The 17,233-nt window shown below is 42.4% G+C and overlaps 2 protein-coding genes across 2 annotated transcripts in view; both read right to left on the minus strand.

Annotated features, from left to right (window-relative positions):
• The window catches only part of LOC125007528 (mitogen-activated protein kinase kinase kinase 11), a 53,244-nt gene extending 49,471 nt beyond the window's left edge, over positions 1-3,773 (minus strand). The window contains exon 1 of the mRNA XM_047584328.1: positions 1,774-3,773. Coding sequence (XP_047440284.1) covers positions 1,774-2,530 — 757 coding nt within the window. The 5' untranslated portion in view covers positions 2,531-3,773. The remainder of the gene's footprint in view (positions 1-1,773) is intronic.
• A 4,216-nt stretch (positions 3,774-7,989) lies between these two features.
• Positions 7,990-16,698, minus strand: drap1 (DR1-associated protein 1 (negative cofactor 2 alpha)). Its single transcript, XM_047598994.1, has 7 exons — positions 16,435-16,698; positions 15,180-15,252; positions 14,804-14,897; positions 13,408-13,530; positions 11,631-11,721; positions 11,386-11,474; positions 7,990-9,621 (listed from the first exon to the last, which is right to left on the minus strand). The coding sequence occupies exons 1-7, from the start codon at positions 16,474-16,476 to the stop codon at positions 9,438-9,440; spliced, it is 696 nt and encodes a 231-aa protein (XP_047454950.1). The 5' UTR covers positions 16,477-16,698; the 3' UTR covers positions 7,990-9,437.
• Positions 16,699-17,233: the final 535 nt, after the last annotated feature.

Raw genomic sequence — 17,233 nt, forward strand, 5'->3', positions numbered from 1 at the left:
TATGCATTGCATAATCCAATCGCACAATACAAAGAGTTATTGTTTCCCCGCTTTTCTCATACCTGGATGACCCACTGCGTTACAGTCCGCTCGTGGCTAAAACTGGAAACAAGGTTCCTGCCTCCCCTGTGACAGATTCCTCCTCGCGCGGCGCAAAATGGCAGCTCGAGAAAAGAAGAACTTGCACCATTATTCTGAGGAACTGACACCATAATCTGAGGTTTACTATTGAGGCACGAGTACATTTTGTCCTGTCGAAGTCGCTGCCTCGTTTTTCAGATTTGCGAGCGCTGCGTTTTACCCTTTGAGATGCCCCCATGTCGAGATGCTTTTGCACCTGTGTGTTAAACCTGTCAACACCCCACCGCCGTTGCAGAACATTGCAGTGTAACTGACAGAGTGTCTTATTGAAAGACCCCCCCACCACCACCACCACCATCCACCATCCACCATCCACCATCCACCCCCTCGTTCTTCCACCAGCCACCACAGGATATTGCTCAGTGGCACAACAGGGTTATGGAGACATGTAGAGGCAGGCCAGGGACAAAGACTTGGAGAAGAATTAAAAAACAAGAGGCAGGCGAGCGATACGATCTCCCGGCGTGCACAGAGAGGGACTGTGTTCCCCTTGGCATGCCTCATATACAAACACTATATTAACATAACTCCTCTTTCCTTTGTGTTACACGAGCTGCATTTCCAGCCGGGAAAGAACCTGACACAGGGGTGAAGATAAGCGAGGGGTGAAATGGAGTGTGAGCCGGTGCTGAAGGAAATATGTGGAGGTGAGGTTGATAATGAGCGACTGACAGAAACAAAAATTGGAAAAGTTACAGCGGAAGTGTTGAGGAGTCCCTAGGATGAGCTGAATAAGGGTCATCTCCTGTAAACAAACCTCAAATAAAGGGATTTCTTAGTGCTCCTCCTGGCCAAAACCACATTCTTAAAAACCTACTGCACTTTTCTTAGCTGTGTAATTCCCCGTCAAATGAGGAGGAATCATTTTCTATTTTGGTGTTCTCTGGCGATCGGGATCTGCAGCTAAAGACAGGATGAGCAGAGGAAGGTTTTCTGGGCCGCGAGGGATTCGGCCGCAAAGCAGACGGAGCTCATGCACTGCCTCACAAGAATGATAATAACAGAGAGGAGGTCGCCGTAAAAATTCAGGTGGCTCCGTGTTTGGGGTAAAAGCACAAAATGCTTCATCAGCAGCACATCTTTCTGCAGTGTCACTTTAATGATAAGGTCCGATGCGTACGTGTCCGCTGCGAGGGCCCGTTAACACTGACGCAAGACCTTTCCCACTTCCCCCGCACGGCATCCAAGTCTAAAGTGTGACTTGTTCCGGGGCCGGGATGGAAAGCTTCCTCCTGAATTCCTTACCCTCGGCTGGCGAAAGCTTGGCATTTTTTATCCAATCAACAGAACATATTTTCAGGCCTCTCTGTCTCTGTAGCCTCGGCCTAACTTTCACAGCCTGGGAGTCACGTGACCGAGTTACCTAAAAGACCTGTTGTCATCCCTCTAATCTTGTTTCTAAGTGCTTTTATATGATCTTGGACTCTAAGTCGAGATAAAGCTTGTAAATACTGTACAGATTACGGTGGGGAGATAATTCAATTTCTCAGACTAACAGCATGAGTCTGGGACACTGCATGAGAGTTAAAAAAGGTTCCCTTTGTTTCTTGTGAACGTTAAGATTGATATACACTAACACTGACTGACAAGACAGGACTGAGGCTGGACTGGATTCGACCGACGAGGACTTACTGTTGTTAGACTTGAGATCTCGGTGGATGACGGGGACGATGGCCTCGCTGTGCAGGTACAACATCCCTCTGGCAATCTGCACGGCCCAGTTGACCAGGACGTGCGGCGGGATGCGGCGGCCCGCCAGCGCCCGGCTCAGCGGCCCGCCCGAGGCGTACTCCATGATCAGGCACAGGTTGGGCTCCTGCAGGCAGACGCCCTTCAGGGCGATGATGTTGGGGTGGGTGAGCATGGCGAACAGACGGGCCTCCTGCCTCACGTTCTGCGCCGTCACGCTGATGTCCTCGTCCGGGTCCTGGCGGGCGGCCTTCACCGCCACCAGCCCGCCTCTCCATGTACCGCGATACACTTTCCCGAAGCCGCCGACCCCGATGACCTCCTCGAGGCTGAGCTCCCGGAAATCCACGTCCTCGGGTTCGAACTCACCCACCACGGCCGGGCTGAGCTCGCCGACCACGGCGCTGCCCGGAAGCTTGGCGTATCCACTCGGCTTGAAGGAGCCATAGTTGGAGGGGAAGATTCCCACTTTGTTGTTGACCTTTCCCGCCCACCAGCCCTCATCCCCTGATATCTCAGAGTCCAGAGAGAGGACTTCCACGAGGTCGCCTTTGCGCAAGGTGAGCTCATCCTTACAGGACGCCTCATAGTCGAACAAGGCCGTCCACACGGGGTTGGTGAAGTTCCCTTTTTGCGATTGATCCAAATTCTTCCAGTTCGACAGTGGGCCGCGACTGAATATGTTCTTCAGCGGCTCCATGGAGCCTCACGCAGATGTTTTGACTGGATCTGATTTTGCACCCCAAGGGTTTGAAAATAAAGTACAAAGGAGTACTTTATTGCGCCTCGCTCCCTTTCCTGTCTTTCTTGTAGGCTCATCAGGGACCAGTGAAATGTGTTCAAAAGTTGGACCAACAAGTGAGGCTGCAGGAGAGGATTCAAAGACGACCGAACGGCAAGTGTCTCTCATTCGTCTTGACGTGAAAACTCAAACCTCTCCATTTCAGGGATTCCAGTCGAAAGACGGCTTTGTTGTTTAATTGAGGCCAAGAGTTTCAGGGCTCAGACAGACGGCAACGTCTCCACTGAATTTCTCTCTCTTCAAGTGATGCGGTGCGTGGTTTGCCAACACATGGTTCGAGCACAATATCATCTCACCGGCCTGTATTTAAGAGGCTCTTGAATTGCCTCATTATGGCCCAATTAGTTCTTCTTTCCCTCCTTTCATTCAAAAGCTGCCACCTGTTGAGTTCTGATTGTTAAGGCTGAGGACAATAATGAAGAACACACATAAAAAATAAAATAAAAAAACACTAAGCGCTCCTTTTGCAACTGTAAAATCAGGTTCCCACACACTTTAGCTGTCCATTTTCAGGTTTTATGTATTTTTAGCCATTAAGTGCAGTGGCCACCACAAGCAGGAAGCGCCGAGGAGCGGAGAAGAATAGCAGGAAAGGAGCATTCAGTCCAGCCAACCAGTGTTTTACGACAAGTTTCGGCGCTGACCAGTTCGCATTATTGAGCCCGAATCTCCAATAACCGCGTCTGACCGCAGCACTGCGGCGCTCCCGCAGGAAATCCCGCATCCCGCTGCGCCAGCGTATCCATGCTCCGGAGTTAACGAGGCGCACGCAATGAGCCAAACTTTATCATTTAAAGAAATAAAAATCAACTCATGGAATAACAACAGGAAGAGCACTCCAGACCTGAAACACGGACTGAAAACAAATTCCCGTTAGTTATCTAGTTAGTTCCTGGTCGGAGTTCAACGCGTGGCCTGCTCCAGCTCGGGGCTCCTGTCGGTACCGTCCGTGTCCAAACGGCGCAACAACTCCATCATAACTTTTCGGCTTCCCCCTTTCTCTTCCTCGGTCAGCGTTCACTCGTCAGGTCCTCGAACCACTTCTACGTCCGTGCGGAGAGGGTGGGGTTTCAAAACTTTTTTTCTTCTGCTCCCAACAGGAAAAGAGTCAGATGACAGACAGAACGCGGTCAAGGCGCACGCAACATGAACTAACCGCGCATCCGGTTGTTTGGCTGTCGAAATAAAAGCCCGTTCGACGGCGAAACTACCCCTAAGAAGATGAAAACCATCGCAAAACGAAAACAAAACGACTGCGAAGAAACGCAAATCAACCAGAGAGAGACACAAATGCACCACAGAGTCACAAAACAACCAGAAAATGACAGAAATGAACCACGATGAGAAACAAATGAACAATAATGAGACACAAAACAAGCAGAAAGAGACGTAAATTAACTACAGAGGCAACAAACAACCATAAAGAGACACAAAACAACCAGAAAGGGTGTAAAACAACCACAAAGACACACACATTGACCACAAAGAGACACAAAACAATCACAGAGACACAAAACAAGCATGTATAGTTTACCAGATTACAGATACTTTTAATAAATCTAGTTTTATTTCTTCCCGCTGCAGTAAAAATGTTTAATATATTTTCAAATGCTCAAAAATCTCAAAATTAAATTTACAGTAACAGAATTAGAATAATATTTTACAAGTAAAACAAAAATGGTGCCGTATCGACTAAGTATTGACTGCTGCACGGAAATATTAATCTTAATATTTACGATATTTATTTTTGATTTGATCAATACCTCCCTTCTTTGCCTAATTATGCTACTGGATACTGAATTTCTCACGGGATAAATAAATGAAGCATCAATTTCCATACTTTGTTTTTTATCAGACTTTTATTTTAAGATACACGTTTCCGGTAACCCCGCGGCTACATCCATGCTAACTTGACTCAAAGCCAGACAGCCACCGTGGTGCGCCAAGTTAGCGGAAACATCCTGCTAAAAACAACAACGTAGAGGAAGTGTCTGCCTTTACAGTAAAATAACAAACAAGCGTAAACCCAAAACAGGGACAGCTGTAAGCTATTGTTGTGTTGAAGCGGTGGGAATTTTCATTTTACACCGTGACTATCTGTGATTATCCACGATATTGTGGGAGGAAATGCGCAACTTTTTTATGAAAAAGCGTCAGATTTAGTTTCGCGACTCCTTCTTGTTTGAGCTTTTCTTTTGAAAATGACTCCGTCGTGGCTCACATGACTGTGGCAACAGGTGGAAATGAACCAGAGACACATTTACTAAAGAGAAGTCTTTTAAAAACTCAAGAACAATAACATAATTATTTAAATATTACAAATATAGCTGAACTATTTTTTGATAATTAGCATAACACAATAACCATGTGTTATATATATTACTTTAAATATATCTTATTATTAGCATTTTGCATTCAGTATTAAGCTATCCCTTATCCCTTTACTAAAAAAAAAAGTTGACTATATGTTAATGAGTATTACAAGAATTTTTTTTTTTTTTTAAAAAAAGAACATAAAAAATGTCTAATCAACCAAAGATTTTACATCACCTCCGTGGACCACCTGTTGAAAATCCATGAAATACAGGGATAAGATAAAGACCTGCTGTTTCCGTGAGGAGAAGTCTAATGACGATTTTCTTTGCTGTTACACTAAACAAAAGAAGGCAACGCATTTAAAAGCCTGCAGCTTTGCCTGGATTTATGCAGCGGAGACTCGGCCGTCTGGGGTGGAGGAGCTGCCGGTGAAAATTCGCTCGGGTCAGATTTACTGATTTTCTGTTTGACTTAAAATGAAGTCAAAGGAGGCAATTTAAAACTTTTATTCCGGGGGGAGCACTCCTACAGTACTTTCAGTATCCTCTTTCTATCGCAGAGAAGTGGTTCAGCAGATCCTCTTAATTAAAAACGGCTGCTTTAACAATGTGAGACGGAGTTTCTTCTAAAGTCGATTGAATATCCAGCTACCATTGCCCACATTTTGATGCATTATTTATATAAATAAAAAAAAAGTCTATTTAACTACTACAGTTAATGCTGAACTATTGGAAGACCATTTGTACAATAAAAAAAAAACACAAAACAAGTGACAAAAACATGTCTTTATCAAGTTAATTGCCATTATATACAGTTGTTATGTTTATATTCCCATTATATGTATATTTGCAAATAATAATTGGCATTTTAATGCAAATATGGAGTTGATTTTGATATTCTGATTGTTACTTTACTTGTGGTTTATCAATAGCTGGCATGATGCTGCCACCACCATGCTTCATGGTGGGAATGGTGAAATGGTGAGATTTAATGCACTTTTCTTTTTTTTCTAATACGATTATATTTTATCTTTTAAACTATCTTACACCTGTTTATTTACTGCTTTTCTTTACCATTTTCATGGAGAGTAGAGCTACCGTGAACAAGCAGTTCCCCACGTGAATTAATTAAATCTGGTTCTATTAAAAGTCTACGGTGCTTTAGGCTTCTGCGTCAATTTGATGCCGTAGCTATGGTGACAGTCCAGACGCTACGCTAACGTTGTAGCTGACGTCCACCTCCGTAGACATATAACTACGTGCGCAAGAGCTGTAATTAGTCCGCTTGGTAGTAGCGTGTTTATACTTTAGTATTTCCGGCTGCTTTTCCACCTCTGCAATTTTCAAATTAATCGTTTTGGACTAATTAAAAGGGAATACAACAAGGAAAGGTTAACCGATTGAGGTACCCATCGTGACGTCACCCATCAGAATCTGAACCTCGAAAATGAAGCCTAAAGTGGGCGGAGCTCATGGTCGCCATGTTGGATGAGTTTTACTCCGCCCACACTCAGATACTCCAAATATGGACAAGGGGGTCATGTCGGGTTTTTTTTACACACTTCCGCATTCGCTTCATGACTCAGACCTTTGTGTACCTCCATGTGAAATTATATCGTTATCTTGAGACTGCACATTAAACCAATTCCCTTTAATTTACATTTTTGCAAATGTGCTGCAATAAATGCAATAAAATGTCTAAGAGCCTTAGATACAAATTACCATTTAGGGTCAAGAGACTAAGCTAGAAAACATTATATTATCTACACTAAAAATAAAAAATAGGTTATATGTGATTTAGTTGCCGGTGCCACAATAAAAATTTGCCATGGTGTACTTAAATAATTCAATGTATGTACATAAACGATAAAGCTATTTATTTGTGTAATTATAGAGCAGGTTATAGAGGCATCAAACTTTAGTTGGGGTAGATATAAGCAGCTGAAGATATCCAGCACACCACCGAGCATAGGTCTTCAACAGGGGGTCCGTGACCCCTAGGAGGTACGCAGAAGTACTGCAGGGAGGGGGTCGCAAAATCTTTGGTTGATTAGACATTTATATATATGTATGTATATTTATTTATTTTTAATTTTGCCCCGCAAATTTAAATTTCTTTCAAGACACACTAACATGAATCCAACATATTTTGGTAAATGGATAAGGGATAGCTTAATATTAAATGCAAAATGACGAGTTTAATATAGAACTCATATAGTAGGTAGGGGGTCCCTTCTTAATGTACTCTCCATCAGTGACCCTCCGAATAGTCTTTCTAAGTCTATTACCCAGCGTTCCCTCTGATTAAGGGCTGAAACACAAGGTGCATTTTCAAAACATGTGCTTTTTCGAGCAGCTCGAGCAAAGAAAAAGGCTTTTATTGTTGAAAAAGGTCAGGGGGATTCCTTATGTGCCGCACTTTCCCATGTTTCCAAAAGTCTAAAAAGTCCACTTCTTTCATGGGAGGGGATGGGAACCAGAGGGCCACCTTTGGCCTCCGCCGGCTGCTGTGTGGAAACAGTGCGCTTCCTTCTGTTGGCCTTTTGATGGCTCCCCCACCCCCTCCTCCTCCCTTCTCGTCCTCCCTCTCGTCCTCCCTCCCCCCCAACGGCTGCCGTTTGTTTGAATGCCAGCCTCCTAAAGTCATCCACCTACACCGAAACCCCACCCGCCTCGCAGTCCGCTGAGTCAACGCTTGTGCAGGAAGGATGCAGTTGTTTTTGCGGCCCCGGATCCGAGCCGCTCGGGTCAGTCGGGCGTGGAGAAGGCGACAAAGTGGACTGTTTAAAAAAATAAATAAATAAAGAAAGGCAAAGGGGGGAGGAAGAGAGAGGCTGGACGCACCATCAGGAGCCAAGCGCCGGGTCCCTCTTGATCGAGAGTGTTCGCAGAGGAAGGGACGACAACAATCACCTCTCTGTGAACGCCTTCGCACACAACCACACAACCTGTGCCGTCTTGCACTTATCTGATTCAAATACCAGGAGACGGATAAATGGAAGCGGCCGTCTTTCAGGTTGCATGAGTCACACACACACCAGATCCATGGGAACATTTTTAATTCTGCAAAAAAAAAATAAATAAATAAAAGGGTCAAAAAAAAAAAAAAGTCACACGAGTCAGGCCTGGACTCTACAAGGTTCCTTCAAAATAAAAGAAGGCGGAGCTTCGTCTAAAAAAAACCCTCGACGTGTGAAGAACAAAACCACCGAGACAACGGTCGACGCCGGTTGTTTTTTTTTTTTTATCATTTGTTTGTTTTTTTTTTCTCATTTGAAATATGAACTTTATTTCACCCATACAAAATAAAAAGAATGCTAAAAGTTTACAATACAGATTCAACTGCCTGTTTTCGCAACCATTCAATACCGACACGTAAATGGGAGCCCCATCTCTGCATTTTAATGAAATACGTTTAAAACAATCTAAAATAGAGAGGGGAGGAAAAAAAAAATAAAAAAAAATAGAGGTGGCAGAAAATTAAGAGAGGACAAAGGAGAGGAGGAGGAAATTTCTTTAAAAACAAAGTTATGGTTCTGATGGGGGCAATTTAATGGTCATATAAAATAATGTAATACCCCCCCCTCTTGGCATCATCAAAAAAAAAAGGAAAAAAACAGCATCAACACAATGGAAAATCATTAACCTGCTGATATGGATCCGCAGAGGTTTTACAGTTCTCTTGATAAAAACTGGACTTAAAAATAGACTCGGCGGCGGCGGCGGCGGCAGCGACTAGCTCCAACCTACAGTAAAAATACACCTGCTTCCTTGTTTATGTTGCAGCCTGACAATTGGTCTGAAGGGCGAGTTGTAGGGAAACAAAAAGAAAAAAGAAAAAAGGCGGGAAGCGGGGCTCACATCTCATGTCACAGCCGATCGATAGCCGGAGCGAGGCTTCGTCTTCTTCAGCCGACCCGAGGGCCTGACCGATACGTCCACTGAACTGTGTTTATCACTAAAGAGGGAGGGAGGGGGGACACACAAAAAAAAAAATAAAAAAAAAAAGCTACGAGGCAACACAAAAACCACGCCTATCCTGTCTGGGATGGGGAGGGAAAAGGAGGAGGAGGAGGGAAAGGGGGTAATTATTTCTAGTCAAAATCTGACTTGTTAAAAAACGTTTTTTTTTTTTGGATTCTCCTCTAAGATAAAATAAAACCATTTTTTTTTCTTAAAATGGAAAAAAGAAAATTAAAACATGTACAAGAAATGTGTCTTGTGGCGGCGGCAACGATGATGATGATGATGATTAAAGATGGTGGTCGGCCGTCGGGAGGGGGGGGAGGGAGCTGCGATGAAGAGTCTTTGCCTCCTCTGTTTACAGCAGCAGCCGCCGGAAGAACAACTTCCAAGAAACAAAATTCAAGAAAAAAAACAAAAAAAAAAAAACATCGAGTGTGTTTGTGTGAAAGTGAGAGTGAGAGAGAGAGAGAGAGAGAGAGAGAGAGAGAGAGAGAGCAGCGGGGGAGGAGGAGGGGGGGGGGGAGCTAAGAGTCATAGTCTTCATCGTCGTCCTCGTTTTTGTGCGGCGCTGGGGCTGGGGGAGGCGGGGCGACGCTCATCATGGAGGGGTGGGGGGCGAAGGCCATGCCGCCGGGGGGCTGCGCCGGAGCCATGCTGCCCATTGACAACATGTTGCCCGTGTGCATGAGCTGGGGGGGCGCGTTTGAGCTGTGGGGGGGGGGGCAGAGGTGGAAAACCAGGCGTTAGTCGGTGGCTAAACAAAACAAAAACTAGTGATGGTCGATACCACTGATTTCCTTTCCAATCCGATACCGAGTAAAAATTCATACTGGTATCGGCGATACCAATTCGATATCGATACTTTGTAAATACACCTTGATGTTTCTGGTTTTACCTGAAACATATTTCATATCATATCTTTGTAAAGAATACAAGACATCAGAGTAATTTATTCATTTATTTTAAACTCTGAAGTATATGGAAGTAGTGGCTGATTTGCTACATAACCCACACACAATCACACAAAATAAGAGAAAATGATGTTTCAAACACTAAAAACAAGTAAAATAAACAAGTGTTTAACTATTGACACCTACTAAGAAATGGAAACTTGCATCTTAATTCTGACTCTGTTCTCTCCTCCTCATCATAAACGCCTCATATTCTGTGTTGTGGTTTAATCTGAGGCGTTTCACAAGGTTCGTTGTGTTGCCACAACTCAACAGTTTACTTACTTTCCACTGAGTTCTTAAATTACCTCGAATGACTGAAGTATCGAAAGTATCGATACGTTGATATGAGAATAGATTTTAGAGCATAAAGGCTTGATATCGTAAGTATCGATATTTCGGTATCAATCAGTTAATAATGTTTCACTTTTGTTCACTTTCTTTGTATCACTTCGTGGTTCTACTTGTGCATCCTTGGGAAACATAGGAGGACACCTGCGTATCGTCTCTGACAGTGTTACTGTTGAATGTTGGTTCGCTGCCTTCGGGACGAATAAAGTTGAATTGAATTGAACTGGTGTACCTAATGAACTGGCAAATGAGTGCAGTTACAAAGAAATGGAGTCTACCTCCTTTTTCCCCCCATCGTGAGCTACAGACTGAATCAGCGCTGACTCCAGTGGAAAAACGGCGCCCTCTTCCTGATTCTGGCTGTAAAGTCATCGAGTGTGAACAGGTGGTGCACACTTACTGGTTCCTTTATTAGGAGGAGGGGCCACCGGTGGTCGTTTAACGACCCATCGATCATGTCAACCTGACGTTATTGGCTGTTAAAGTCACTTTAAAGGCAAGAAAGGGATCTTTTCTTTTCTCTTTTTTTTTTTTCTCCTTCACTTTTTTGACATTGGAGAACAAATTAAAATGAAGACACGATGAAATGGAAGCGTGCGGGGTCGCGTTAATACAGTGGGACCTTTGTGGATAATAGAGCTGCAGCTGGGTGGGAAACGATTTGAAATGAGAGGCAGCAGCTTTTCTGTTGATGCATGATGGAAAATCGCTATTACGTTCGAGGAATTTCATCTAAAAAAAAAAAAGGGGCAAAAATGTCCAGAAACACACTGATTGATATTCAGTTGTTCTCTCATGCTCACCCAGGAAGTTATTTATTAACCCAGGGGTGTCAAACATACGGCCCAGGGGCCAAAACCGGGCCGCCAGAGGGTCCAATCTGGCCCGTGGGATAAATTTGCAAAAATTACACTGAAAATATTTGATAAAATAAGGAAATTGCACTTCTTAAGAAATTTACGGTTGTTCATTACATGTAGCCTTACTTTTTTGCACTAAAACAACATTTGGAGTTGTCGTTTATATACATTTACAAGTTAACAAGCTGTTGTGTTGCTGGTCTGACCCCCTTGTGATCACACTGGGCTGTAATTTTGAGTTTGACGCCCCTGTATCAGTCCAAACTGTGCTGTCAGCCTGCGTCTAAATGCAGCACTGTCTGTTTTCATACCTGTGGAACCTGGACGCAGCCTGAAGGTTTGTGCTCGACTGCGAGCCGTCCTCCTCGTCCCCGTCCGTCTCGCTGTCCTCAGAGTCGTCCTGTTTCCGTCACAAGGAAAACAAAAGTGAATCAGTCGAGATTCTCTAGAGCTAATAATTAGTTTCCATTCTTTTAAATGAACCAAAGGATTAAACTGGAAATAGTCAATAGATTGATATAGTGAAAAAGGCCTGGGCCTACAAATCCTCTCCCACCTCTTGCTCCGACTCCGTCCCAGACAGCTTCTTGTCTTTGCCTTTGGAGCCAGCCCCTCCATTCTTACGGCCAGATCCTGGTTTTCGACCTCTGAGGAAGAAAAAGAAAAAAAAAAGTCATGACATGAGAAAGTAGTTCAGGGTTAACAAATGATACATAGATGGTATTTTTTTGTGGTTGGTCTGACTTGCTGGTGGACGTCGTAACCTACGTACGTAGCGTACGGCGGTGGAGGCTAGTTGGCAAAGATGGAAGACGAGTCGTAAAATTTTTTCTATCTCCGAACCTCTTCATTTATCCTTTCCTCTACGTTCCATCTTTATTGATCCAAAACAATCAAAATTAAAAACTGAGGAGATGGAGAAGCAGCCGGAAACACTAAAGAGGAAACACGCTACTACCACGCGGACCAATGCTGGTCTACGTCACCAGGACACGTTGTTACATTTATGGGGAGCCTGAATTTGTTTCATTTGTTTACAAGAAAATGACTCCAACTAATAGCACGATTATTACTTCTACTACATCCTCAAGTTCATTGTGCTTGTTTTATTTATTTGTTTTTTCAAAATAAAATGCGGTTAAATGATTTCAGTGTGTGTATAATAAGTACTTGTTGAACTTTTTGAGCACATTTCAACAATACTGTGATAATAATGATAACTTTAAAATAATGATTTTGGTCACAATAATAGTGATAACATGAAATTTTCATTGTTACATTTTTATCTGCATCATTTGAAATATGCCTCCGATATTAGTGGAGTAACGTGCTTAGATGCACTTAAGTTCCAGTTAAAGTCGGCTTAAGGCAATAATTAAATTTTTTCACGTGCATGTAAACGTACTGACTGATTTATGGGTTCTTGTTGTCAAGTCTGATTATTTTCTTCACCAAAACCTCGTGCTTTGAAGTGATGTAATTTTGACCAAGTCTCGAGGCATCTGATGTAGAGAATTTGTTTTCCAAAATAGCGCAACTGTAGCCTTTCCATTGATTCATGTTTTATTCACTAGAGTTCAAGTATCAATCGTGTTAAAATCGGACAGAATTTTGTTTCACATCCTCCTTAGGAAACAACAACCACTTCAAACTGAACACGAACTGAGTCAGCCACGGACTTTTGGTGAAAAGAAGACGACGCACTCACTTAAGTATAATTAAGTCTCTCTTCTACACTTAAAAGTTAGTTCTCGCTAGAGATCGACATATGGGGCCGATATTTCCGGTTTTTTACTGGTATCTGTATCGACCGATACCCGTGTATGTATGTATATTTTTTTTTTCCCCAGCAAGATTTGAGACAGGCGCATCCGCAGGCAGCTCTGTAGTGCTGGAGACGCTGTGGACCGTGCAGCCCATACATTGACCCCACACTAGCAGATTTACATTTTTATCGTGTAAATGGGGGGAGAAAAAGCTGTATCAGCTCCAAATAACCGCTCAGAACAATCGGCAGAAAGTATCAGCCATCGGCCAATGCTGATGTAAAAGAATCGGCATTGGTATCAGCTCTAAAAAAAAAAATCCATATCAGTCGATCTCTAGATCTCGCTCTGTGAAGCTGGGAAAAAAGAAGCCTGCTCCTTTAAGTTCTTTTTTCTTCCTGTAGCTGATCCATAACCACAACACAAAATGACATCAGGTGTGACGAAGCGTTGCTACGAAACAGACATTCCTTTTGTAGCAGGGCATATTTTCCAGTTTATTTCCATTTTAGTCATGTTTTAGTCATATTGCTACACAAGCATGAGCGTGCGGGTGCGTTTTTATACCTGCGTGGGACTTTTTCTCCTCCCTCCATGTGGTTCTCTTCCCCTTCGCCCTGCATGTCAGGCACAGTCGCCACCAGGTCTTTTAAGAAATCAAACTGTTGCTCCAGCTCGATACACTGCTTTCTGGAAACACATACGGAAAGATTTCAAAAAGTGCTTTACCTACACTCAGAGGAAAGACAATGTCAAATAGACAGGAAGATTAGTGGCATTACACATTAAGTTCTTTACATCTGAAGCTGGTAAAGTGAAGTCAGAATTTACGAGTTCTGAGTTGGAAATTTCAACTGGAAACGTCCCCGAAGTTGGATTTTCTACTCAGAAAGTCGTCGAATTCTCACCACCCCCGAGTTGAGTTACCAAGATGGCCGCTCCCGTAATATTCTGTTTATTAGCACTTCTGGTTAGTTTTTGTTGCATTAAACTGGTCGTACAGACCAGATATTTTTAGATATGCGAAATGCTGTTACAGTGTAATTTTAAAAATGAGTCAAACACCATCGCGGCAAACTGTGGAGTTTTTCCGTGCCACTGTCGCCCTCAGGCTGATCTGGAGGTTGCAGGCCGGTTTTTATAAAGCGTCTTGATACAATTTGTATGAATTGAACTGAATTGAATTGATTAATAGTGTATTTTTTTCTACATTTAAATTAAACAATTACATTTTTTTTAATATTTTTATAAATTTCTGCCTTCTAGATTTAATCATTGCAAATAATTCTAATAAAAAACTCGCGAGTTGCAATAATATTAGTTAATATCAAGATTTTTTTTTAAACTTTCATTTCACTCTGCAGTCAAAAAATGTAAATACTGAACACACCAAGTTTCCAGGAAGCTATACTGGGACAAGGCAGCTGCTTTATTGGACGCGGACATCTAGTTTTCAGACTTCTGTAACTGGAACATAGATAACTGAGGTGTGACGTCAATCCCAGCTCTGACTTCCACCCTCCACAGCAAACGGAACGCACTCAACATTAGATTATTGTATCGGCGTTTGCTTCAAATAACCGAGGGAGCTGTTGATTGAGTTGCGTTTCCATTGTGGAGGCCGTGGTTTGTGCGGTACCGACGGAGCACGTTCTGAGTCGGTTCTCTCCGGGTTTTCTGGCTTCTTTCCACCATCCATCCAATATCATGAATATATTGGTTACTCTAAATTATCCAGAGTAGGTGTGAGTGTGAATGGCTTCCTCTCTGTGCTCAACTCATTACAGTTATTTCCATCCTTCTCATCTATATATAGGTTAAGTTTTTAAATTTATATTTGTATGACTTGTACTGTTTCTGTTCTGAGCCATTGCACCGAAATTTCATTTTGATGCGACTCTAAATGACAAAGTCAATTTAATAACCACTTTTTTTTTTTTCTTTTTTGATGCCGTTTACTTACAGATGCGACGTCGTCATCGTCTTCGCGTTCCGAGACTGGGTAACTTGACAGGCCTTTGTCAGCAAAGACTCCAAAAAAAGCTCCAGTGCTCTCGCTGGTGTCTTGGTTAAGGGGGAAACTACAGGTGTCGATAAATTAAAACAGCCAAATTAACACTGTAACGCCTCAAAACATTAACTTATGAAAGCTGGAAACATAAACAGTTGTTTATGTTCTCGACCAAACAAAGCTGACCTTTACCCAAACACTGCAATGAGAACCAGCGTCCTCTGATTACAGTTTGAATATATTAAGTAAACACGGGGCTGTTTTCTTTTTTGATTTGCTTTGCATGAGGACATTCATTTATTCACAACATTTATGGAAGAAAGGATACAAATAATAACAGGCACTGCTGCAGCCACTTTGCCTATTTCTTCATCGGTCTGCATAATCTTCTTAATCCTTGCCTGAAAAGAGAAAACATCTCATTTTAAACCTTTTTAACATTTTGTTTTTAAAGAAAAATTAAAAGAAACTTACTTCAGAATAGATGTGTGCGCATTGCGTGTGTGAAATCCATTTAAATCGGGGGTACGACAACACATCGAATGATCACATTTACCTGATGGCATTTTATGCAGCGTACGCACTGTAAACAGCTGCACTGATCGGCTCATTGTGCAGCCACATACATACAGCAGATGTGTAACATCTGTTCTTTGCACTAGTTTTAATATAAACCTACATACACATACTTACATAAAATTCTGCAAGTGTTTAAATCACGCCTCAAGATGCATTTTTATTCATTCATGCAACAGGTTCCTCATGCAGCACGAAACAAACGTATGAGCTGACTATAGAAAATATTAAAAGTGCACCAATAAATGCATAAAAGGTCAATAAAATACTTTTGTTTGTTGCATGTTTGTGTTTACGAGTTTTATTTATGCACGAGTTGTGATTGTGACTTACTTGGAAAGCACTTTGTTCTCAACTCTGCTGTTTAAAATGTGCCACTGTGACAAAATGGTCTGGTACATATATATTTATATTTATTTATTTTTACCTGCACTATATTTATAATGATATTTATTAGTCATATTATCTTTTTTTGCTACGCTTGTGACACTGCAGCTGCAACAAGAGATGCACACATTGCACTGCACTACTCATCTCCAGTGTGTTTTTTCGTTTATCTTATGTGTGTATTTATGTTTATGTTGTTTTTTTCTATGGTGCTTATTTTAACTTTAGCGTTTCCACTCACTCTTGTGTGGTTGTTGCCTGCTCTGTGCGCCCTTAATTGCCCACTGGGCACAAACAAAGTTTTCTGAATCCTGATCTTTCTGTTCAGGTTAGCTTCAAATGCTAAAAACAACGTTACATTTAATGGACTTGTAGCTAACTTGAGAGGCGCGCCTGAATAGTATCAAAGCAAACGCTGCGTAAGTTAACCAGCGAATTCGGTGGAGCCAACGACGTCCCACTAGTGCAGGTTTCTATTTTTAAAGTGATAAACGGCTTGATTTTTGTAGTTAGTTTGTTACCTCGCAGGGCAACAAAAGAGGCCGACTGGGGCTAGCTAAAAGAAGTTAGCTAACGTTAGCTAGCTGCGACGCCGGTTTCAGAAGAAGTTGGGAGCTTACCGGAGGGAATCTGGCGTTGTATTTCTTCTTTTTGCTGGGCATACTTAAACTACCTGCGAGGCTAAACGAAAAATAAAACGCAACGAAGTGTGGATTGTAAACCTGTCTCGTATATAATTCGCCTCCGCCGCCGTGTATCCACACACCGGATAGCGATAGCTACCCGGCTAACCCGTTAGCACTGAGGATGTGCCGTGCGCAGAAGAGCCGACTCTAAGAGCCGATGCTCGGTAGTGAATCAGAAGAATCGACTCCAAGAGCCAATACTGGGTCCCTTTTGGTCCCTTGAAAACAAGATAGCTACATATTAAAGAGCTTTAATTCCCAAACCCCTTCTCCAATTTCTATGTGAATGCCCTCAAATTACAATTGAATTAGCACTTTAACACCATATTGATTATATTGTGCTATATCTGTAACACGTTGTAGCTAATATATAAGAAAACTTGTGTCACTGTCTAAATATATGTGGACCTTACTGTATAATCACAGCATTATGTGAAAGCAGAGACGCGTAAAGACGCTCTTCTTTGGAAGCCGTGGCAAAAGAGTCGATTCTTGGAAAAGAGCCGAACTTTCCATCAGTTACCCACGTCGACGTCACTGGTTCCTTGTTGCCTGGCAGCAGCTCAGTTTAGTTCCGTGTTTGGTTTGTCGGAAATTAAAAAAAAAAAAAAAAAAAAAAAAGCCTAGAAAAAATCAACCTTCTCATAATTATAGCCAACTTTTATATTTTAAATTTGCTCAGATGCGAGCATATTTTGCATTGTAGGTCTTTTTTATTATATTTAGCCAAATC

The sequence above is a fragment of the Mugil cephalus genome, chromosome 1 (genome assembly GCF_022458985.1).
Source record: "Mugil cephalus isolate CIBA_MC_2020 chromosome 1, CIBA_Mcephalus_1.1, whole genome shotgun sequence".
Lineage (NCBI taxonomy): Eukaryota > Metazoa > Chordata > Actinopteri > Mugiliformes > Mugilidae > Mugil > Mugil cephalus.